Genomic DNA, 24647 nt, shown 5'->3' with positions numbered 1-24647 from the left:
GAGATGGAACCAAGTGAATAAATAAAAGGGGAACCTAGGGGATACCTGGAGATCAGAAAAAGAATTCTATCACTGCTTAACATTTTTTTCTACATTCAAGCATGTAATTCAGTCCCTAAAGACGAAGAGAATTTTCTCTCTCTTGGCCCACAGAGTTCTCATCAGGATTAACCTTTTGACTATACTAAACAACTAGCCACACTTACCTTCTTTCATGGCTAGTGTTACAGACTTCTGCCACTTTTATTACAGAGAGAACCATACAGAAAGATGTCACAGTTCAATTATAAATGAATAAAGTATCAAAAGATGGATCATTTTAGCTTTTATATTTTTCAATCTTTGATTGTTCAAGTACAACTATAAATTGTAAAATAAAAACAAAGACCCTGTGCCACTAGCTGTGTAATCCTGAACAAATAATTTAATCTCTTTAGTTTTCTTGGTTTCCTTAACTGTAAAAGGGGAAAATCAGAATAAATGACTAATAAGATGGTTTGTCTGCAGGTATAATCTGAAAATTCTGGATTTACAAAAGTTGCTTCAGTTACTTAATTGCTCCTTTAAGAAGGGGTAAAGTATGGACTCTCTTTTCTTATTTCTCCCGTTTAAAAGAACATTTAAAAAAATTTCCAGGAATGGATGTTCAAGGCCAGGAATAAACCTGGCTGTACAAACTTCTCAGCCTCTCACTTTGTTGAGAAGCTCTGCAGAGTCAATGAGAAGACCCAGTGATGAAGCCACCGTTTCTGCCTTCAATGAATTTATAGTTGGGGGGTGGTGGTGCCAGTTTTAAAAAATGCCTATATATAAATTCTATTACAGTTATGAATTTCACAAAATGAAAACCAAGAGATGGGAATTCTAAGGGACACTGGATTACCTCCACCAAGGAGGATTTCTGAATATCTCAGGAAGTATTGGGTCTTTGATAAGTAAGACTTGGCAAAATGAAATGGGAAGAGGGGATTTCAGACAGAAAAATAAAAACAAATGCAAAGAACAGGAATGTTTTTGGAATAAGTCCTTCAATGTGGCTGGAGACACAGTAATGGGAGATGGGATTATAAAGGCTATGACTAGACCATGGAATATCTTTTAAAAGTCCAGGATAGATGGTATGAACTTAATTTGAAAAATAAAGGAAAACCCCTTAAGTACTATAATTAGAGCCATACTTTAGGAAGATTAATCTGGCTGTGACACATAGGATTTAGTGGAATAACCAGTCAGAAGTTCTGGTAAAGAATTAGGAGTACCCAGACCTGGGTAAATGAAGAAAACAGAGAGGATATTTCCATTGCTCCCAATATGTATCCATATGAGACTTTATATACAGAAGGAAAAAAATTCCAAATTTACTCTTTTTCGATGTAAACTTGATTCTCATCAACTAATTTACTCAAAAGTGACAAAACAGCTATCTTAAGAGTTAAAACCATCAGAAATGCATATGTAGTATTTAATCTTAGCCAAGGTTTCGGGACAGACACTCCTATACATTGCTCAAAATAATTTGTATCTTTCTGGAGGGAAGTTTTGCAACATGAACTAAAACCCTAAAAACTGTAACTGAGCAATTTAGAAATAATTATGAATAAAAACAATCATTTATATTCAATTATACTCAATTTAGGATTGTTTATACCTGTAAAACTTCAGAAATAATGAATATTTAACTATATATGGGATTAATAGTACATACTTAGAATACTACATCCATTAAAACATTATCTCCCCATTGACTGGGAGGAAAATGATTATAGAACAAAATGTACCATATGTGCCCAACACATACATACAGTTAGAAATATATACCAAAACTACTGTGTGAAGTGATAGTATTCTTCTTCTACACACCTTCCAAATTTTTTACCACACACACACACAAGCACACACAGCACTGCACTACTAAACCAAGACCTAGAAAAAGTATCTGATGAATGACTAAACACTGGGTTTCAACTAAGTTTAGAACTGAAAGCAGGAAGCTTCCTCCAATCAGTAAGTCTCACAATTAACACCCAAGTTCTCTTCTCAGGCATTTTGTGTTTATGTGTGTGCGGGGGTGGGGGGGGGCATTCCCAGGGGTTAAGTAAGGTACTTGTTTGTTCAAGCAGCAAGACCCCTGCTCCTCTCTTCCTCAATGTCAGTATGTGCGTACACCTGTACCCATATACTCAGTAACCTTAAGCTTTGAAATTGAAAGTGACTTAGCAAAAGTAAAGGTCAGGGAACTCTACAAGAATCTCTATAAGAATCTCTATAAGAAGTATGCTCCAGAAATGGTCCAAAGCCAGTCTTGCCATATAATCAAAATGAATTTAAATGCTAGGAACATTTCTGACCCCATCCTACACAAACTTCTCTCAAAGGTCACCTACAGCATGTTAACTGTCAAATCTCAAAAGTGCTAGTAATAATCGCAGTGTTCCTAAAATGCAGCGTTCACAATCATCTCTCAATCCTCATTATTAAATGGCTTTTCTGTAGTATTTAACCAGCTATTCCTTCTTGAAAATTCTCCCTCCTCTTAGTATCAGTGAACCAGCACTATCCTGCTCCTTTTATTGCTCTGACTGTAACTTCCTGATCCTCCTGGTGCTGCAAATCCCCACAATGCACGTTTTAGGCCTTCCTTTCTCAATCTTCTGTTCTCTCTATGCAAATTTCCTCACAGTATTCATCCATCTCATTTTGTATTCAATTCCCAATTCTTTACTCATCAAACCTGTCATTTCTCTGAGCTTCAGAGATACTCTGTCACTTAAATTTGAGGTTTCCAAAACAAAACCTGGCATCATTTCTACCTACTTCAGCTCTATTTCTATCGATACTAAAGCACTAGCATTGCCAAAGTTTCACTCTGACAGAAATTTCATGCTGTCCTTATCTTAGTCCCACAAATCTATGACAAATGTCAAGCACTCCTTTCCTGGGTTTCTCAAATCTGTCACTTTCTTTTCAGGCCAAATCCAAGCACTATTTGCTTTAAATCTGGGCACAAATACAGTCATCCTGTTCTGCCTCTAAATTCTTCTTCAATTTATCTTATACAGCACCCCAAAACAGTCTTTCAAACCTATCATTTTATCACTCCATACTTTAAAACTTCCAAAGGCTCTTTATTTACTTTATGATAAAATCCAAAACCCAGTTAATGTCTTTTGCAATCTGGCCCAGGATATCTTTCCATAAAATCAGAGAACATCAAAACTGGAACACTAGAAATCATGCAAAAGAGGAAACTGAAAAGGGTAAGTTTCTTATTCTGGCCAAAATCAAAACATACTAGAACAGAAACTTAAAAACCTGGACTGGTGTTTCCTACTAAATTTGCCTGATTATAACACGAATTACACCAGGGTCCTTAATACACTGCCATACCCTCCCCCCATAAATTCTGATTTGGTAGATCTGAATATGGATTCACAGGACTATTTTCAAGAAGCACTAGCTGATTCTCATCTTCAGGGAAGTCTGAGGAAACCTGACCAAGATCTTGCACATCTTCTCTATTCTTTGATCATATCAATCTTATCTTTCCACTATTATCCTATAAATATTCTGTTCTACCCAGAAAAACTATTCACTGTCTCAAGTATACCTTTTTAGCAGTTACATCATTCTCCCACCCAACACAAACCCCCAAACCTACCTATTCCTTCCTATCTTAACGCTTCAAAATCGTGTCTCAATCAATGCTTTCCATATAATCCCAATAATCAAAGTACTACGTAGATTTAATTCATTGTTAAGTATCCTGCTAAGAACAAGTGAAAATCTGAGATAAAAAATATGGGAAAGAATACAAATTATTAATGTTGGTCTTAGCCTGAAAAATAAAATGTCTTAAATACCAGTTAACCAGCAACAAAACAAAACCCTAAATTTTTTAAAACAGTGAAATCAAAGTATCTCTCACTTCTATTATACCTTTAAATGCTACCATCATTAGATGACTGGATGTGTTTCAACTATGGCACTTAAGGGGAAAACAGAGTGATGAGGGAGTAGGAAAAATACGGGCTTAAGTTTTTTTGTGGTTTTTCTTTTTAATATACCTAGAGCACTTAGATGAGATTCTTTCCTCTACTGTCACATTTTTCATAAAATGAGGAAAAACTCATTCCATGGCAGCTTCAGCTTCTCACTGATTTCCATTTAAATTGTAATCTATAATCTGCAACATTAAAATTAGCTGCTAATAAAGAAAATACTAAAATATAACTTAACCAATGAATCAGAAAAATAGGTAAAGTTAATCTTCCCAAGCAAAAAATGCCAAAGACAAGTACTAAAAATATATCAAGCCATTGCACTAATACACAAAGTGAGGCTCCCCAGAAATTCAAGAGTAAATTTGATTTTATATTTAGTGCCTAAAAATAATTAAAATAAATCTCTGGTATAATATGGACTATACTGGGTCTTAATTTCTCATGTCTCAAAATATCCCTAAGTTAGTTCAGCAAATAATGAACTTAAGATGTTATTAAATGGTCTAAGAAACAAATCATTAATCCAGAGCCTTAACAGATGCAAAGTAGGCCCTGATGTGACTTTTCACCTATTTTAAAAGGCTGTATTTATGTCCTGTTATCACTATCATTTTTACTTATCAAAAAACTAGTGTAGCACTTCAATAAAAAAAAAAGAAAGAAAAACTAGTGTAGCAATTCACCTTTCACTTTGTAATGCTAATGGTCAGAAGGATGAAGAGATAAAAATCCTTCTCTTCATTAAATTCACTTTATTTCATTAAATTCATAAAGGTAAAAATCCAAAGCTGTGTTGTTTTCTGTTCTTTAAGTTGTAACTATAAAATCATTCTGATGTCTCAATACAAACTTAATCTTAAATTCACCTTTTCCCCACAATACTTTATTCCAAAAAAATTTTAAAGGGTGTAAAGGTTACTGTAATTAGCTCCACATACTGCTTTTAGAAACATTATCACCAGTCCTGCTAACGAATCTCCTACAGCAATACATAACATTTTTTAAAAACTATAAAACTTGAATGTGGGCAGAAAAAAAATCGCCTGTATGGAATGTCTCGCTGGACTACTTAAAAATAGCTCTAATAATTTTTAATACAATTTATTATAAGGTCAAATATACAGCTTACTACTTTCCCTTTTTCTTAAAATGGCACATTTAACCATCTACATAATAAAATATTTTAAAAATATTCAGTACACTCACGGGCTTAAATTCTTACACAACCCAATCCACTGAGACTTGAAAGGATCTGGGCTTTCAAGGGGGAGGAAAGGGGATCAAGATCACTGACTGGTTATTACAAGGACAAAGGTTAGTGACTTAAATATAGACACACATTTAAAATACTGTGTATATATTTTAACCATTTTAAGATATACAAAATTATAATCTAATTAAAAGGGAACTGGTAGCAACTTCAAAGATTTAATAAGATTTCCAAAGAAAACAGGCTTATTGCAAATGCAGGATCTTGCTACCTACAAACCTTTGGATAGAATTTCAACTACACCAAATCAGCTTTAAAAAAAAAAATCACAGAAAATATCATTATAGAATACAAAGATAGCTATGTAGATTTATCACACCAAAGTGACCAACAAATGAAATATATTAAAACTATACTGTTTACATATTCTTTTTCATTAAAGGTTATTACAAGATATTGAATATAGTTTCCTGTGCTATACAAAAGAAATTTGCTTTTTATCTTTTTTATACTTCAATTAAAAAACTATACTGTTTACTGTGTGCAAGATTAAAGAACAGAACCTAATCAACAACAGAACTGCAAAGACTAAATCAAATGCCAGTGAAACAGAACAGCGTGACATTTTCTCATACATAACCGAATGTAAAAATACATTTGAAATAGCTATTCTAATCCTTTACTCTTAAACCTTTCATAGGCTTCATTTTTAATCCAAAATATATCTAAACTGCAAAGCTTATTCACAGAAATGTATTATTGGTCACATTAAAAAACTGAATAAAGATTTAAAAGCACATATACCCTTGTCCTTCCAATTTTTCTTCTGACCGTCCATCTCTTTTCACGATCTGCCCTCCAGATGCAATTACCAATTATGCATACCAACGGAAAAGCTGTAACTGCAAAAATCTACCCCCTGAGACATGAAATATCCGTTTCCTCAACCGAAGTCTGCAGTCTCCTCTGCTGCACAACTGCAGCAGGACTGAAGTCACCTGATGCCTTCTGGGTGTGGAGCAGTCTGACGCAGTGCAATCTGTAACTAGGCTACTAATACTCAGGCACTACGGCCTTCTTCTATCTGTTTATTGTTCTAGTCTTTTGCTTGTTGCTCACATCAAATGGAGCTACTTTTGCAGGGAGACGGGCAGGCTACCAAAAGAAAGGAAAGAAAAGAGGGTTGTTCTTCTAGTAGAGTTAACCACTGAATCTATTTGAAATGCACTTAAAGTCATGTGCAGTTTTTTTCGTTTTGTTTTAAGGATAGGTAAATTATGCTGCTGGTTTTCAGCTTCATTTAAAACTTTAAAATCCATGGCTACCCAATAAGATAAAAATGGACTGATCCAAAGAAGGGTAGCAGCTTAAATTTCAAGCCTGGGGAATACTGAATCTCTTCCTACCTTCTCCTAAATTATTGGCATTTTGCACCCTTATGAGAGTATGAGAGGAGAATCACAAAGTCAAATTATCAATCTTTACTGAATATATATTACTTCAATAGAAAAAAGATTTTATTCAATTTCAGCAATTTCATATTTACAATGTAATGCTATGTTTTTCTTCTTTTTTAATTATGGAAATCCAGAGATGTACAAATAAACAATTATTCTTAATCATCACCTGTTCCAACTCAATCTTTCAATAAATATCTATTAGACACCACTGCAGGTACTATTAATAAACTCCTGGCTTGAGGAGAAATGTTCATGTGCTAATTATATCATTTGCTTTGGGAAAATGGCATAAGACCAAATTAAAATTTTATTGATAAACACAAAAACAAATCTAAGGAATTTGAGATTTTTGTTCAACTTTATAATACTGGCATTCATTCCAGTGCAGAATGTCTTGACTAAACATTAACTGATGCTACCATCAGACTTAGCAGGAAAGGCAAAATATAATGACAAATTAGTGAAATTATATTAAAATGCATGATAAGTTGAAGTATAAGATGGAGCCTGTGTATGAAAGTACATACTTCTTAAGACCACAACTACACTGAAATAGGTATAATATTTTTTTGAACTTGCTGGAAAACTGTGTGGGCTGCAAAATCCTTCATATCAGAAGTGGTCTGAATATCAAGGACTCAGTTCTTTCCCTCTCTACCTAACTCCAAACAAAGCAAAGCAATCTTTAAAGACAGTCTAGTACTCTCAGCTCAAAAGTTAATATTTAACTTTAAACTTTATTCATTGGATCTCTGCATAATGTGATATTTGAGAATCCTGTCACCAAGTCATATCATGGCAAAAAATGTCTGGCCTCTCCATGCAATAATTAGAAATTCCAAACTATTCAGTCAGTATATAGTATTTCCAAAATAGTATCTTCTATTAATGAGTCCCTTAAGACTGAAGGCCAATAAATACTTTAGCAATAGAATAATGAACTCAAAAAACAGCACCCAAACACTGTTTTAAGCCAGAGATTACCACACTAATAGAAGGAAAAAAGATTTCTTGAGACAAATGATATTTACAACTCATATTATTCACACATTGTGGTACTTGACTTGGTTCAACAATTTTTAAAAATCATCTGAGAGAGCAAGGATGTGTAAAACCCGTTCATCTAAACATTAAATATATTTAATAGCTCCCCAGCAGATTAAAAAGCCAAAATAGGAGCCCTGAAATTTGACCTTATATAGTGATACCTAGTTCTTTAACTTTTATGATCTTTGCAAATTTAGGCTAGTAAGTTTATAGGGAAAACTGGCTAAGATAAATCAGCTGACATTTTGCCCATTTCTTTATTATAAAGTTTTAAAAAAATAGAGTGGTTTTTTTTTTTGGTTTGTTTTTATTTTTTATGTAGGTAGTGGGGATTGAACCCAGGACCTTGTGCAAGCTAAGAACACACTACCACTGAGCTATTTCCCTTCCCTTTCTAGAGTTGTTTCAAGTTTGGTAAACTAAGAAGCACTTAAATTTGAAAATCTGATGAGACAAATCTGTTAAAAATGTAAAGCCACTGGGCTAGGCTTATTGTAAGGATCAAATGAGTCACTGTGTACAAAAGGCCTCAGGACAGTGCCTGACAAAATGTGGCCCTGTATAAGTGCTAGCTATTTACTATTATGATGATAAAAATTTAACAGTTAAACCACAAGAAGACAAAGCCTGAAAAACTCATCTAAGAAAGTACATGTATTAAACCATTCAATTCTACACAACTCAATACCCTCTAAACAGAAGCACCCCCCTCCCCACCCCACACACAAATTATTATGCTTTGCTATGTAACTATTCTCCTCCAGCTGAGAAAAATTTATATATGGATGGTTTATAGAGCCACATTAAATCCCAACTTAAAATGAGCAAATAAAGAATATAAATCTGTTAAAGACTTATCATTTATTTTGTTTTCCTTCAAATATTTAACATTTTGTTTAAAAAAATGAAAAAAAATTATTTCAAGGATGATTTTCAAATAGAGCAGATACATCCCACATTGATTATTTGGAATAGGAACATATTTTCCCTTCAAAATAAATGCTTCCAAAGAAGGGGTCCCCAAAAGATTCCTTTATAATACAATCAAAAAAGTGCTGTCTGAATTCTAAGTCCTACTGCCTATCGTGGGTGCGAGAGGGGCGGGGACAGACGGACGACATTCTTCTTTTCCTGAACTAAAAATCAGCCTTACACAGAACTTTAGAAATAACCTGTTCAGAGTTCTTGACAACTTCTTATTCCTCAATGTCCATATCCCCAGTACCAGCCATGACAAAAAAAACCAATGACCAAAACCTCCCCAAGCATGTACCTAACTCCTTTCAAAAGGAAGGAATTAGCTACATTTCTCCTCTCCTATCTCAAATCAAAACTCTCATTTTCTTAATGCACTTACCTCATTAGTAGGAAAATTATATGATTAGATTAATTCCTACTAAAGTATAAAAAAACTCCTTTCTCTGTAACACCCTCATAAATATTGTGTGTGTGTGTCTGTGTGTGTTTGGCTTGTATCTAAGCGGCAGGATTTCAGAGTAGAGGACTGTATTTTGGAATAGGCAGTAATATGTATGTAAGCTGTAACTTGAGCCAGCTCTCCCAAGGTGGTCCTCCTTTTTCCATTTCTTTCCTTCCTCCACTTCTGAACCCCTAAAAAACTCAAGTTTTTGTTTTGTTTTGTTTGCTTCACAATGTTTAGAGATCAAGGGAAATAAGGTGAGAAAGATGTGGCCACTTGGATTGAAAGTGCTACTCTCTAAATTGGGCATTACTTTTACACAATTCGTGATAGCTAAAAAAAATTATCTCTACTTTTCAGCAATAGAAAATAAGATTTTTTAATTAAAAAAAATATATAGCTACATAGTAGTTTTAAACTGATTTCAAAGTTTAATTATCCTGAGCTATACAAAAGTATGAAAATAAATGTATGTCTCATTACTGAAAGGTATTAAATAATTCTGTTCAATATCATATGCTGTAACATAATGCCCTCTATGGACTAAATTATAGCACTTCAACTTTACTGAATTGAATCTTAAGACACGAAGACTTTAATTTAGAAAATGAATGACAATACAAGTTAAAATGACAAATAAATAATGAGCACTTTAAGGTCTATAAAAATTTTGTAAAAGCTGCTTAAATGAACACTAAAAACCATACAGAAAAAAACTGAAAGTGATACTATTCAATGAGACCAAATAAACGCTGATTTCTTAGATTATAATCTAAAATAAATATACAGATATTCCAAAAGATCCAAAACATTTTTAAATTTGGAATTCAAAAATTTAACTGTCATTAGGCTCTGAACAGATCTTTTAAAACTTCTAAGTTTTCATTAAAGTACATGTCTGGGGGAATCTTTAGGGTCATTTCATAATGTTTTTAGTAGCATGATATAAGCATCTGTTTGATTCAGTACAATGTGTCAAAATTCAAAATCCTTTTATAAAGTCATTTGCAAAGTCATTTATTAGTATGAAATTAATATTCACAACTCACTAAATTTCTCTGCCCAACTGAATTTCCATATGGTCATAGAAAACGAGCTCTATGGAATGCTCTATCTACAACACTAGATGGCACCAACACCCATAGTACAGATGACTGTCCAACCCAAAGCATACAATCTGGCAAAAAAGGTCTCAATTTTCTGGCTCTTCCCTAGGATTGTTGCCTGGTACTAGGGAACTGTATCAGAGTATGATGTGAATAGGAAAACAACTCCACGACCAAAAAGGCATGTGGGATAAAATGATCTCTGACCAGAATTCAATATCAATTTTAAATAGATCAGAATGAAGGGGGAGGGTATAGCTCAAGTGGTAGAGTACATGCTTAAAATGCACGAGGTCCTGGGTTCAAGTCACCATACCTGCTCTAAAAATAAATAAATAGATAAACCTCCCCCTGCAAAAAATAAAATAAATTTTAAAAAATAGATCAGAATGAAATGTGAAGTTAAAACTATAAATTAGTATACAAAGTTTAAAAATTTCCCACATGAAAACTAAAAATGCCCACTAAAATGTAGAGTAAAATAAAAATTGTTTAGAAAACTAAGGGGAAACTGTAACATGGTAAGAATTTGCATCCACTGTATATAAAGAACTTTTAAAATCAGAAAGAGATGAACTTCTAAATTTAAAGATGGGCAAAGGGTATGAACAGGAAATTCACAAAAGCAATACAAACCACCAATAAATATGTGGAACATGTTCACCTTCACTAATAATCAAAGTTCAAAACAGCAAGATACTACTGTAACCTACCAAAAGCTGGTAAAAGTTTAAAAAAAATAAAAAAGCCAAGTACAGAATGTCTGGAAGGATACTTAAGTAAGGCCTAGTAGGTGACTCTAGGAAGGAGTACTAGGTAGCTAAGACAGCAAGACTTGCTGTAATTACACTTTTTGAACTCCGTATAATGTGGGAAGTCATTAGCTATCCCCCCCCCCCAAAAAATTAATTGTTGGTAACTAATAGAAAAATGGGTGTTTTCTTACTCCATTAAAAGGGTAAAAATTAGTACAAGTTTTCTGACAGCCAGTTTTTAAAAAAACTCTTAAAAATGCTCTTACCCAATTACCTAAGGTTTTATTTCTGGTAATTTATGGAAAAGAGTAATTCAGAGGTATGTAAAACATTTAAATATAAAGAGGTTAATAACAGCATTATTTATAAATTAAAAAGCTAGAAACAATCTAAGGGTCCTAGCAAACTGACTGGTTAAATTGTAATATACCCAAAGCAAGGAACAATAAGCATTAAATAATCATATAGCAGAAGAATAAAAACATGGAAATGTTGGCATTATATAGTACTAAAATTTTTTAAAGCTATAAACAATGCGTAAAGTATGATCCTAATTTGGAAAAATTTTTTCACTGTATTCATAAAGTATCCATATGCATAGAAAATAGACTAAAAGAACATATTCTAAAACATTAGCAATGATTATGACTAAGCAATACAATTTTATCACAATGCTTTTCCATATTTCTCAAATTTGCGTAAAGAGCATATATTACTTCAGATTACTTCATGTACTACTGCTGTCCTGACTTCATTGATAGAATTTCTTGAGAGAAATTCTGACTACTAAACTTAACTGAAGCTCAAGTAGATTAAAACATTTGCCCAAGGTCATACAGCTAATTGGTGATAAAGTCAGGATTAGAAATTAGGTCTGTAAGAAGCCCAAAATGAAGTTTTCAACCATATTATATGTCTTTTACGTTTTATTTCATGTTTATTTTCAACCTGTATTGGATTCATAGTAAGCACTAAATAAATCCATACTAATTTGACAATGTCACATATTTAAGTATAATCAACTACTTTATTAATAAGTCAGTTTCTAATTTAGCTATACTGCACATTTACTAAAAGCCTTCCAGTTAAAGATATTATTACTCAATGTGTTTAACATTTTCATTTTTCTGGGTATTTAAATTTCTACTTTTATAAGATTAACTGCTCACTGTCCTAATCAAAGTCCAACTATTAATTATCAAAAGCATCCTAAATATGCTCACTAAAAATTTAACAAAAATACTTACTATCTATAATGCTTTACTGAAAAAGCCTAAAGGCTATATAACCAATTTTTAAATTAATATAAGAAAAATGTTCTAAGTCAAAAACACTATCAAAAGAAAGCATTTATTCATGAACATATTTAAGAAGTATATGTAAACTGACAAAAGGTAATTTTCCATTCTTTACCTAGATAAAGGGGCCATTTTTCAGTGAATTCTTTATTATGGCAATACTATTTGGTTATTCCTAGTAGCACATAGTTTAACTATATATAATGAACAATCAACTTGTGGTTGGTTTATATTTCACTCACCAAAAGATCAGCAAAACACAATCTATATGCTCATTATGAACTGAAAATATTCTGTGCATTAGTAGCAAACCAAGCAACCAACAAACATGTACTAAGCAATCACTATCATTAAATCAAAGGTCTCAGTGGTTTAGATGGGAGACATTAGCACCTTTCTTAACCAATGACCTAACCAACAACATAGACAGCAGTTGTCCACCACAATAGTTACTCAGTCTCCACACAGAAGAAACAGAATGTTACCCTCATTCTGACATCCCTATCTGTGGAAGACCACGTGAGAAAATGTACATGGTAACCCACTTTCCTAACTTTTTAAAAATGTCTTGCATTGGCTAATGCCCCCAACACAATGTAATAAAAGCAGCAGCACCTTGGTCGTGTGCTAAATTTAGGACAGTAACTGCTTATTCCAAAATGGGGAAACTGTGAAGGGAACAAAACCTAGCTGACATCCCAGTTCTTCACCCACTCGAAAAAAGATCTGCCTTGTGGAATTAGGTAAGAACTAATACAAGACAGTTAACTGGACATCTGGAGCACAGTAGAAGCTCCAAAGTATTGTGCTTACTATGTAGCCTTGGGAAAGTTTCTTAACATCCCTAGATTTAGGTTTTGTCATCCATAAAATGGTTCCTTCTTTCCGATTATGGTGAAGACTAAATGAGATGACTATATGAAAGTGCTTGGTTGTTTAAAAGATTTCTCATAAATGGTAGTCTCCCCTTTCCAGGTAAAATGCAAAGAATTTGACTTTTCTTGGTCTTTCAAAATTCTTAAGCAAGCAAACTAAAACAAATTAATCTAACTTTATTTCAAATGAGTATTATAACCACATTGAAGGTAAGGGAAAATAGAGGGAAAGGGGAAAATAAAACTAATCCAAGTACCTTGTACTTCACTATATATACATTCAATCTTGGGCAGGGCTGAGGGAGATGGATCTGTAAAATAATCCTGAATTCTTTTATTATATTTATTATAATTCTAAAACATTATGAAACTATGTTAGATGTATTCAAGGATTAAATAAACAACTAAATGTTTGGTAGTGTTAGGAGCCAAGTTCTCACTATAGAAGGAACATACAAATATGAAATGAAGAAATAGTTCTCTGGGAATGTTCTGGAATGGAGGTATCTGTGTACTTATGATTTCATAAATATGTGTATGTGCTTATGTTCATTTGTATATGTATATAAGCACTTCCTACCTCTGTCTGCTGAAAGGACTACAATGGAAAGGCCCCACACTAGCAAGGTACTGACAGCATCCAGATCTCAATCACTAAATGGAAAAAGGGATCCTTGGAGAAATAGTTAATTTCAGGCTGAGGCAGAGTGGACAAAAGATGAGCCTACAATGTTTTGCTATGCTAGAAATAAGTTCTTTCTTGTCCACTCAAAAAGAAAGATAGCTCCATGTCCTTGAGCCAACCTGAAGGGGAGCCCTCCAAATCTGGGACAATTTACGACCAAAAAAATTAAGTATAGTAATGAATTATAAACCACTGGGGGGAAATGATAAATTTATGGATCCATACTGATAATTAATTAATTAATGGAAAAGGAGAGCTCTTAAGAGCAGAATGCCAGGGTTGACTGAAAAAAGTAGAGGAAGTATCAGAACTGAAAAATCATTTTGAAAACTTAATGGTAAAGAATGAATCAAACAAGAATCATCAACAGGTACTAAATCTAGGAAGGAAATTCTGGTGGAGGGCAGGATATATGCATGGTCTTGAAGTGTCCCCATCAGACTGCTTATTAGTTGTCAAGGAGGAAGAAAGACAGTAATTACACAAAAAGGAAATGAGGGACCACCGTGACCAGATGGTCTAAATTAACCTCATCAGTGAGGGACTGACAGTAAGTACTTCCAGATAGATACCATAAAGAGGGGCACTACATCATCTTCATTTTGGCCATGAATCCATAAACTCAACCTAATCACTAAGAAACATCAGACATGCAAAATGAGGAATGTTCTACCAAAAAGGGAGAAGGGAAAGGGCCTGTGTTCTTCAAAAATGTCATAAGAGATAAAGACTGGAAATATTCCAGACTCAAAGAGCCAAAAGCAACATAACAACTTAATGTAAAACTTGGCTTTAGACTGGACCTTCCAGTAGAGGACAATATAAAGAACAGTATTAGGTCAAGTAACACAACTGGAATATGGGTGGTAGATTAGAAAAAAGTATTTTATCAATGTAAATTTATAAAGTTAATAGCTGTGCTGAGGTTATGTAAGAGAATGTCCCCTTCTGAAGTACTAAGAGATAAAATAGAATGTATATAACTTACTCTTAAATGGTTCAGGAAAAAAAGGATGTATCTATGTATCCATTATTAGTTATTTATAAAAATAGATCATAAATAATAAAGCAAATGGGGATATGTTAGTAGGCAAATTTAGATGAAAAATATAAGACATTCTTTGTACTAGTTTTTTGCAACTGTTTTTAAGTTTGAAGTTATTTCCATATGAAAGTTAATTTTTAAAAAGCAATTATCTTTTTTTTAAAAGTCTTCTAAATGATACCACAGGTTTTAAAAAAAAAAATTCTGCTTAATTCCAGTCACAGAAAATGTAGTATATATTGTATCAAACTCTCCTTCAGCATAGATTGGTTTTTCAGTTTAGTTCTGAATAAACCTGAATGTTCTTTTCACTTAAGTCACCCAGGGCCAGTCTGCAAATCCATCTAGGTCCCTAGTTTCAAATGAGTAGGTTTCTATATACTGACCATAACATACATATATATACATGACATACATATATATACATACACATGTATATGTGTGTGTGTGTGTGTGTTCTCTATGTTTACTCACAATTGTTAACTGTAACTTTCAAAGGATTATCTCTTCGTGAAGCCATTCGTAATACCCCAAAGAAGAGCTAGCCTCTCTGTTCCCTTAGTATGTGCTGATGGTCTTCCACTTCCAATCATTATATACTTATATTCCTAAACCATCATTCTGTGACAAACTGAGACTTCCATGTTTCATCTGAGAAAAACATTTTAATTGTCATCTGGTAGTGCTGCCTATCAGTTAACTATTCCTTTCAGAAGTTTCATTATCTGGACCTATAGTAGTATAAATCTACACAATAATTAGAATATTCTAACTTATACATTTTTATTTAAAATGAGTGGAAAGTGAAAAATTAAAGTGCCAGTGATAGCCATAATATATTTTAAACAAAAATGGAAACCGTCAGGGTACCAAAAACAGATCTTTAGCTACAGATTTTTTTTAAAAAAGTAAACAGAGAACATATGGGAAATACTGAGCCTCTAAACAAAGTACAGTGAAAGAAAAAAACAGAACAAATGTTCATAATTATGAACTGAGAAAAAGCAGCATTTATATTTAATTATTAAGAATACAGTTTGATAAAATAACTTTATCAAGGCAGAAGAGGAAGGCTAGTATTCATTTTTCTCATAACAAGTTGTATTCAAAAATATCAATAAGGTATCAAAGTCTGCACCATAATATCCTGCTCATTTGTCTTACAAAATCAGTCTTTCTTCTCAAAATTAAAACAGAATTCTGTCTACAAATGTCATTTCAAGAAAACAAGGAGAGCAAACTGGAGCTAATAAATTATCTGAGGGAGTTTTATTTATTATTTAATACTTATCAATGTTTTCATGTTTAACTGTATATTCAATAATAAGACCCAGAATCTTTTTTTTTAAAACACCTAAATATATCATAATCAAAGATACAGAAAATTATTAGTCAAGAATAGAGCCTTCCAATGGTAATCCTGTCAGTCTCTTGCTGCATTTTGGTACATGTGACTTCATTAACACTGAGCCTACATTTTCAGGAAGACAGGGAAGCACCTGTACCCTTATAACACATATTATAATGTTTAGCTATGTTCTTACCAGTCTGTCTCCACCAGCTGAGAAAGTTGCATGAGGGCAAGATTTTGTCTTAGTCTTTATTGCCCCCCACAATTAGCACACTGCTTAGTATAAAGCACACTAAACTACTTACCTACTTAAAATTAAGTCAAAGAAACCATCAAGTTGCAAGGACCTAATATAATCCCCTTCCTTTTACAGAAAATGAAACTAACCTCGAGACAGATAAAGTGGTTGTCAGTGGTACAGCCAAGACTAAAACTCATGTTATCTGTATTATATTTACTACACCACACTGGTTTCCCTTTCCATGACTTTTGTAGAGTAGACACATTTAGTGTATCCAAATAATTTTCTATTCTCTGGTTAGCTGCTATGATAATAGTTCATATCAAAAAAGTTTGAGTAAAAGCAGCATAGGTCACAATTTCTCACAGAAAAGACATTAGTAACTATTTTCTAAAGAACTATTATAGCAATAGCTCAACTATTGCTTTTACTTCCTTATTCAGTCATCCCCTACTTAGTCTTCAAAGGCACTGCCCTCTTTTCTTTCCTTAATTCTAAACTGGCTACAGGCCAAGATCCTAGGTCTCGTAAAGTCAACCCAAGAAAAAGTTGACTTCTGAAATACCTGAGTGCCCCCATGTACCAGAGGACTGCTAGCATTAAGTTTTGAGAGGGAGTATCAGGTAGAGGGAACTGGACAGCACAGGCTGTTAAAACAACTACTCACACATCACCGCTTATCCTTGGTCTTCACCCATGCTTTCATCACCATGCTGCTCTGGGCTTCCCAGACGCTTCCCTACTGTTCTCTCCTATACCACTTCGCTGTGCTGTTTGAAATCCCCATTCCCCTATGAACCACCTCTAACCTTCAATGCCTTTCGTGAATATCCCTGCCATTTTACGTCCGTTCACTAAAACCTGGGTCTTCCCTGAGGATACTGCTTTCCCATGGAACTCTCTAAATGGAGACTTTTTATTCTCCTACACACTATGCACCAAGAGAGAGGAGGAGAGGCCAGTGCTCTTCTTGTTCACCAATGCTGTTTCCAGACTACTATTTCAGGGCACTGGGCAAAAACCTTAGCTATTTAGCTATGTCTTTCTTTCCTTACTGCTTCTATCTACCACCCTGCCTGTTGCCTCACTGCCCTGTACCAAAGTCTCTTGTCCCTAGCTCCTAACCTTCTTTTCCAACCCAAGTCCTGCCATCATCCTGGGTAACTTCAATGTCATGTGTAATAAGAGTAATCCAACATCCTGGCTTCACATTTTACTTCACCTCACCTCTAGCAAACTCTGCCCCACTCAGTTTTAGCCCTTGCCTCATGTCCAAACCCTGGCCATTATAATCAACCTGGAATTCTAAATTCAACATCTAACACATATATACACACACATAATCCTGCTTTGACCACACCCCCTATCATTCTGGTGTTCGTATTTTCACTCCTACTACTCTTGCTTCTTAGATCTAATTTAGAACTTGAGTTCTTTGACCTTCTACTTTCTTATCTATTAACTGCCTCTCCTCTCCTCTTTATATTCTTCAACTTAGATGCCACAGTCCAGCACATCAAACTACGCTTGCTACTATCCTTAACTCCTTTGACTCATTGTCCTTCCCTGGGCCCATCTAACAAAACACAATCTTGAATCAATACAAGCATTTACCTTCCCTGAACCCATAACCAGGCAATTGGGCACAGTCAAAGAGAAGTCACCCTACCACACAGACCATCCTTCAACCTTGACTGGGCTCCTAGTGCAATACCTTTGCTTCCCTAGTCAGAAGGTATCTCAGACCTTCTCCACCCAAGCATGTTCCAGTTCATTCTCAACAAATGACCTAACATACTTTTTTAAACAATAAACACAAATCATCAACTTCCAGCCATAAAACCCTAGCAGTATCAACAGCTATACTTTTCCTTCCACTCACTACAAGTCTTTCAAAATCCTTCTTCCTCTATAATTTGTCCATCTAAATTCTATATCTCATCTCATCCCCTCCTGACAAAGTGCACCTTTAATCAGACCTGCACTCCTACCTTAAAAAAAAGCCCTTCCTCAACCTCGTACTTTCTCTTGTGCCAGCTAACACTTTCCCCACATTCTCAAGCTTCTTAAAGATTGTCAACATTCAGTAGTTTGCTCAAGTCCCATTCGTGCCTCAACTCAACGCTAGCCCTGCCCACTCACACTACCTGCCACTGACATGACAACACCTTCCCTCCCTTTTGACAAATTCCTAATCCTTTTCTCAACTGAGCTCTCTAGTATTTGATAATGTTGACCAATTCTTCTACCTTTAAATCTTCCTCTTCCCCCTGATCTCCCTAATTAATGTCTGTGACTTTTAATTACTATCTCTGAGCCCATAGTAAATATACACACAGCCAAGGTCTCTCTCAAGAGCTTCATATGTACAATATCCATCATTCTTAGGTATCTCTTGGTACCTTAATAGCAACATATTCAAAACTGATTTTTGTCCCATTAAGCCCATGTTATTTTCTTATGTTCCCTAACTCAGTTTCTCATACTGCCATCCATGTATTTGAACACACAAGGAACTCAGGTTTCCTGGTTAGTAAGCTTTAACTCCACCCCTTATCTTGCATGTCTGATTCCAATCAAAAACTAAGTACTGTCTCCTTGTTCATCCCACTGTCTCAATTTTCATCAACTCCTCTTAGACTATAGAAACAAACTCTAAACTGGTCTCTATGCCACTAGTACTACCTATCTTCAGTACATAGATATATTCAGTAAACACACAGTAACCACTACATATTTTTATAGAAAGCACATCTAAATTAGAATGCTAAATAAAAAACACATGTATAATTCACTTCACGTAAATCAGGTATGTGGGAAATGTAGAGTCAAAAGAAAAATACGAGAAATCAGTACTTTTCAAAAGAATTCATAATAGCATATCTCAATTTACACTTAACGAAATGTCCACTACTCAATATCCTTATCTTTATATCTCTTACTGGAAGTTACTGCAGTATATTGAAATAGAAATATGTTACAGAAACCTTTCATTAAAACTTTAAAATAAAGGAATTTCTGGGAAACAATAAATACATCTGACAATATTCTGTTTTAATACCTCTTGCTCTTCATGCTATCAGGAAACACTGAAGAGAACAGACATTGAAGCCAATTCTAACAAAAATTTTTCTCTAGTTCCATGGTACAATATAAAAACGACCAATGAATAATTATGTGGAAAAGTTAAGAGCAAGGATGAGTGATGAGTTCAAGAGTACAAAAAACACTGAAACCTTTAACTGAGACAGTGAAAAATTCTTATCAATGTGATATATATTAGACATTAGAAATGCAATATATTACATAAAATGTAATGGAATGTTCCATAAGTCAAAAGGTGGTAAGAAAATACAAAATAATGTATGGATTGATTACCTGAAGTTTTACTGAGCTCTGCTGAAAATATAGCAGATGGCAATCTGTTCTCTTTCTCTATATCAGAAGGAAGTTTTTTCTCAGCTTCTTTCACAAGAACTTTGGGTTTAACTATACTGCCTATTTCTGTTTGAGCAGCCAAAACAGAAACATCTGGAGGCAGTAAGGGCACCTCTGAACTATCAGCCCTATCTTTGGAGAAATCATCTGGAACATGACCTTTATCTTCATCTTTAGGTTGTACATTCTTGAAAGGTAGGTCATGGGGTAATTCTGAGCAAGGCAGTAACACAGCTTCATCTTGGACATTAGCAATTTCACTTTTGTGGGATACATCTAGGTCAGTGTATTCCCTGGCTAATGTAGGAGAAGAATCTGCTTTAGAACTGTCAAATGTAGGGAACTCATCTATAATCTCAATTGGAGATGAATCTGAAAATGTTTCACTATCTCTTATTTTTGCTTCCTTAGTAATGAATAAGCCATCATTTGAATAAACTGCAGTACTGAGCTCCTCCATCTGCAAAGGAATTTTCTCCTTTTGGGTCAATGTTGAGACTTCATCAGGTGGTAAGGTATCTTTTGTGGTATCTAAACTGGGCTGAAATGATTCCAAATATGGCTTTCCCCCTTCAGGTGATGGCGAAGTACTGAGTTTCCCCTTGTTTTCATGTTCTATTATCATTGACTCAGATGAACTTTCAATGAGGTTTTCCTTCACAAGTATTACAGCTTCATCTTGTTTTTGTGAAACTTCAGGTATTGAATCATCACTAAATAAGTCAACTGGTTCAGAATCAGGTGAAGAATCTTCAACTAGCTCAGAATGATCAGGCACTGGCTGTGCAACTTTTGCTATTTCTGAATAACTAGAGAAATCTGGAGTTGGTTCAGTAGAGAGCTTTGTTTCTTTAATTAAATCACATGCAATAGATATATAAGGAGCTTCTGTTTCTTGAACAGCTACACTAATACTTTCAGGCTCTTTAATTTCTTCCTTTATTCCTGGTGCTTTTTGCAGTGATACACTCACAGCCTCTTCATATGGTGGTGGATTTTCAGGCTCAAGTTTTATGCTTTCATAATTAACTGAAGGAGGAGCTTCTAATGGTGATGAACTGGGCTGCACTGCAGAAGCACCAGCACCAGGCACTATAGAATTTAATGGTGCTTCCATAACAATGTCAGGCAAAACTGGCGAAGGAGTAGCTTCAGATTCTTCAAAGGACGGGCATAGTTGTGCTACAGGGTAAAGTGACTCCTGCATAGCTTCTGAAGTTTGAACTAAGTCCATTTTTGTTTCAAAGGCAATTTTTGTACCTGTAGCTTCATTCAATTCACTTTCACATGCTTCCTGTACTAAATCTGGGGTTAGACCTTCAGGCATGTTTGCCACTACTTCCTCAGTCACCTTTGATAAATTATCTGTTGTGACATAATCTGTCTTACACTCCTGTGTTGCTGCCAGAAAAGGGTCTGATGTTTTGGTGCTAGCATTCTTCTCTGTTACAATTTGGGCCTTTTTTTCTTCTATTTTCTTTTCATCTGTCTTATTTTCTGAAGTAGGATCTTCCAACAAAGGAAAAATGTTTGTTGAAATGTTTTCAGTTGTTGCTGGGGTAAAGGGAGCGCATGTGATATATGCTCCTGAACCATCTTTTATAGCTTCTGGTGTACTGGGAAAGGAAGTATCGTCATTACTGCTTTCACTATCTTTTTCATGATTTGTTTGTTCAAGGCTATCTGAAAAACGTTTCTTATCCACTTTACTTTCCAATTTGCTCTCTATATTACCTCCAACAGCCAACGTATCACTGTCTTGCTTATAAGTATCTTTTACTTCCCATACTTGCTCAAATGGTTTGAAGTCTGCATATTCCTCCCTCAAAGGAGCTTCTGCTCCAATTCCTTTTTCATTAAAACTGTCCTTTGTTTTTTCTGGAGACATAACTCTGTCTTCTTTAACTGATTTGGTAAGGACTACAGGTAACTCCTGCTGACTATGAAGGATTTTATTACTAACTAAGTCCTCTTCCTCATCTTTATTCTTCATCATTATTTCTTCCCTAGGATATGTTACGATTATGGCAGATTCTGCTTTTGGAGAGCCACTAAGTGATGATCCCATTTCTGAGTATTCCAATTCTGAAAACTCTGTTAAATTTCTGTCTACAAATAGATTTTTTGCCTTCTCAGAGAATTCTTTACAAGCTTCATTTGAAATTTCTTGAAGCATTCCTTCAGTAGGTAGTACTGCTGGTAAATTACCAAGGTATTCATGTTCTTTAAAAGAAGCAGCTGAGAGAGACAGAGAAGGAAGAGAAGCAGCAGTTTCAAGCAGGACAGATGGAAAATCCTCTTGACCAGTGGAAACAGTGTTACCTGGCTGCTCCTTCAAATCCATAATTTTTTCTGTGACCATGGACAAAAAGGAAAGTTAGAGAATGCCAGTGTTCTCAGAGGTAATCCAAGTTTTATGACAGATTCAAAATAGTGTTAGTAAAGATTTACTGTTAACTAAAATTAAATGCTAATAACATTTAGTTAATAAATAATCATCAAGTAGACTGAATCATTACTGAAAAAAATTAAAACTATTGTCAATAAAACATGTGCAAGACTACAGAAGCAATTATATGCCATGCAGAGACATCAAGTCTTTGAGGAAAACCTCGCGTACAATTAAATGAGAAAAATTACTTTTAACTAGTTTGAGAGGAAGAAACAAGGAATTGAGAAGAGAGTTTGGTTGGCAGTATAGGAAAGAAAGGGTCCTGGACAATTAAATGCCATCGACTGGCATTCATTTCTGTGAAAGCCTGTCAACTATAAGCAAGTGAACTACACTTGGTGACAATGACCAGTCAATATGTAAATGTAAATCAAGGGTCCAAGAATTCCTTACAATTTCCAATTATTAATCGGGTTTCTACCCATTTCTCTCTTGGTCATAGCATATAAAATGCAAATTTCAACTTTGTCGGTAGATAAACATTCTTGGAACCATGCTGATTTTAGTATACTCAAACTACTAGGCACAGAGTTAACATAACTAAAAAGTTAAAAGTTAGAATACACAGAGGATAAAAGGCTAGCAGGAAGAACTTGCCTGCAGAGGAGTGTATCACAGGCTCAGATGCAGCAGGAAGAGCAAAAAGTGTCTCATCTGAAAAACAAATAGAATATAACCTCAGGAGAAATAAAGACAGAGTTGCAAGGAGACTAAAGATAAGAGGAGCAAGCAAGGGGTTCAGTTTGTAATGAGTTAACACAAAACTTTACCTACAGAGAAAAAGCCAGGACAGAAAAGAAAAAGTAGTACCATTAGTAGCATCATTAATCCAGATCAAATTATCATATATATTATAAAGCTGATTAAATGATATCTATAGAACCTATCATTTTTCAACAGGCAATGTGTTTATGTTAAAGAAACTTCATAAGCCAAACTGGTTTTAAGATACTAAATTTCATTTATCATACTGCATCCAAAGCTTTTACTCACATTTTCAGAGAGGTAAATTATCTTATCATTATCAAGCCAAAAATTTAAAAGATGCATTTGAATAAAATTAATAACTACTCTTGCTTAATCTTTTTTTACTGGCATTATGTTCAATTCAGAAAACACTTTCAGAATTCACAAATATTCTCTACTTGTTATTCTAAGTGCTTTACATGCAAGAACTCATTTTACTTCTTTCAACCCTTTGTTAAGTGTTATTGTTAATAGCCTCCATTTAACAGATTAAAAAAAAAAAAAAACAAGTGACAGAGAAGTAAAGTAGCTCACTCAGTAAGTAGTGAGACTCAGGCAACAACTCCAGAGCCCACTTTCTTAATCCCTATATGTTATATGCTATAAATTGAATGTTTGTATTCCCCCAAATTCATTATGTTGAAGCCCTAAGATCCAATGTGCTTGTATTTGGAAATGGGGCCTTCGGAGATAATTAGGAATACATGAGGTCATGAAGGTGGAGCAACGGTCACATGAAAATGTCATATGAGCACACAGTGAGAAGGCAGCCACCTGTAAGCCAAGAAGAGGCCTCAGAATGAAACCTAACTTGCCTACACTTTGATCTTGGACTTCCTAGCCTTTATAACTGTAAGAAATAAAATTTATGTTACTTAAGCCATTTAGTGTATGGTATTTGGGTAAGGCAGCCCAAGCCAACTAATACTCTGTGTATTGGTATATTAACCTTGCACGATGCCATTTGATACCTGCAGTTGGGATAGCTTCAGCTAAAGATCTGTGGTTTACACTAAAGAAAGGCCTCTAGCAAAAGACATTCTGAAATAGCCTGAGTGATGACAGGAGGTATTCCTTTAGTATAGACGACCTAACAAATCTGGACACTTCTGTCTGGAAGAACAAGCTAGACAAGGCTGATCAATAGAAAAAAATCAGAGATGTGACTATCATGAACACAGACTTGCCTTCCAAGGGCATTCCTCCTCTTGAATAGGTGAGTTAAACTCCCAATGTCACACAAATTTTAGACAAATTCATACTAGGCATGATGTCATATATAAAGGATTCTTAGATGACGTGGTAAAGGGAAATCCATTTAAGAGTCTCCTATAACCTAGAACAATAGGTTGGACGAGCCACTCATCTAAACCAGTAAGACATGCTGCCTTATGAGATTTTATAAAATGTACATATATGTAGATACACTTATGTATCATAAAAGTTACCAAATCCTAAGGCTAAAACACCTAAAAACCTTTTATTTCTTGTTTTGAAAAAAACTACTGACTTTGTT

At 34.5% G+C, this 24647-nt stretch overlaps 1 protein-coding gene across 5 annotated transcripts in view; it reads right to left on the bottom strand.

Annotated features, from left to right (window-relative positions):
- RTN4 (reticulon 4) overlaps nt 1–24647 on the bottom strand; it is a 72484-nt gene that overhangs the window by 27319 nt on the left and 20518 nt on the right. For 2 of the 5 annotated variants that reach the window (XM_031675655.2, XM_072937726.1), the window contains exons 2-3: nt 22982–23038; nt 19873–22284 (exon numbers count right to left, since the gene is read on the bottom strand). The exons of 1 other annotated variant lie outside the window; for it this stretch is intronic. In XM_031675655.2, the coding sequence (XP_031531515.2) occupies nt 19873–22284; nt 22982–23038 (2469 nt within the window). Of the gene's footprint in view, nt 1–6015; nt 6294–19872; nt 22285–22981; nt 23039–24647 lie in introns of those variants that run through there. 2 more of the 5 variants (XM_031675656.2, XM_031675659.2) reach the window with 2 other exon arrangements.

The sequence above is a fragment of the Vicugna pacos genome, chromosome 15 (assembly GCF_048564905.1).
Source record: "Vicugna pacos chromosome 15, VicPac4, whole genome shotgun sequence".
In the NCBI taxonomy this organism is placed as follows: Eukaryota; Metazoa; Chordata; class Mammalia; order Artiodactyla; family Camelidae; genus Vicugna; species Vicugna pacos.
The sequence above is the reverse complement of the archived record's forward strand: the minus strand, read 5'-3'. Positions and strand labels throughout refer to the sequence as shown.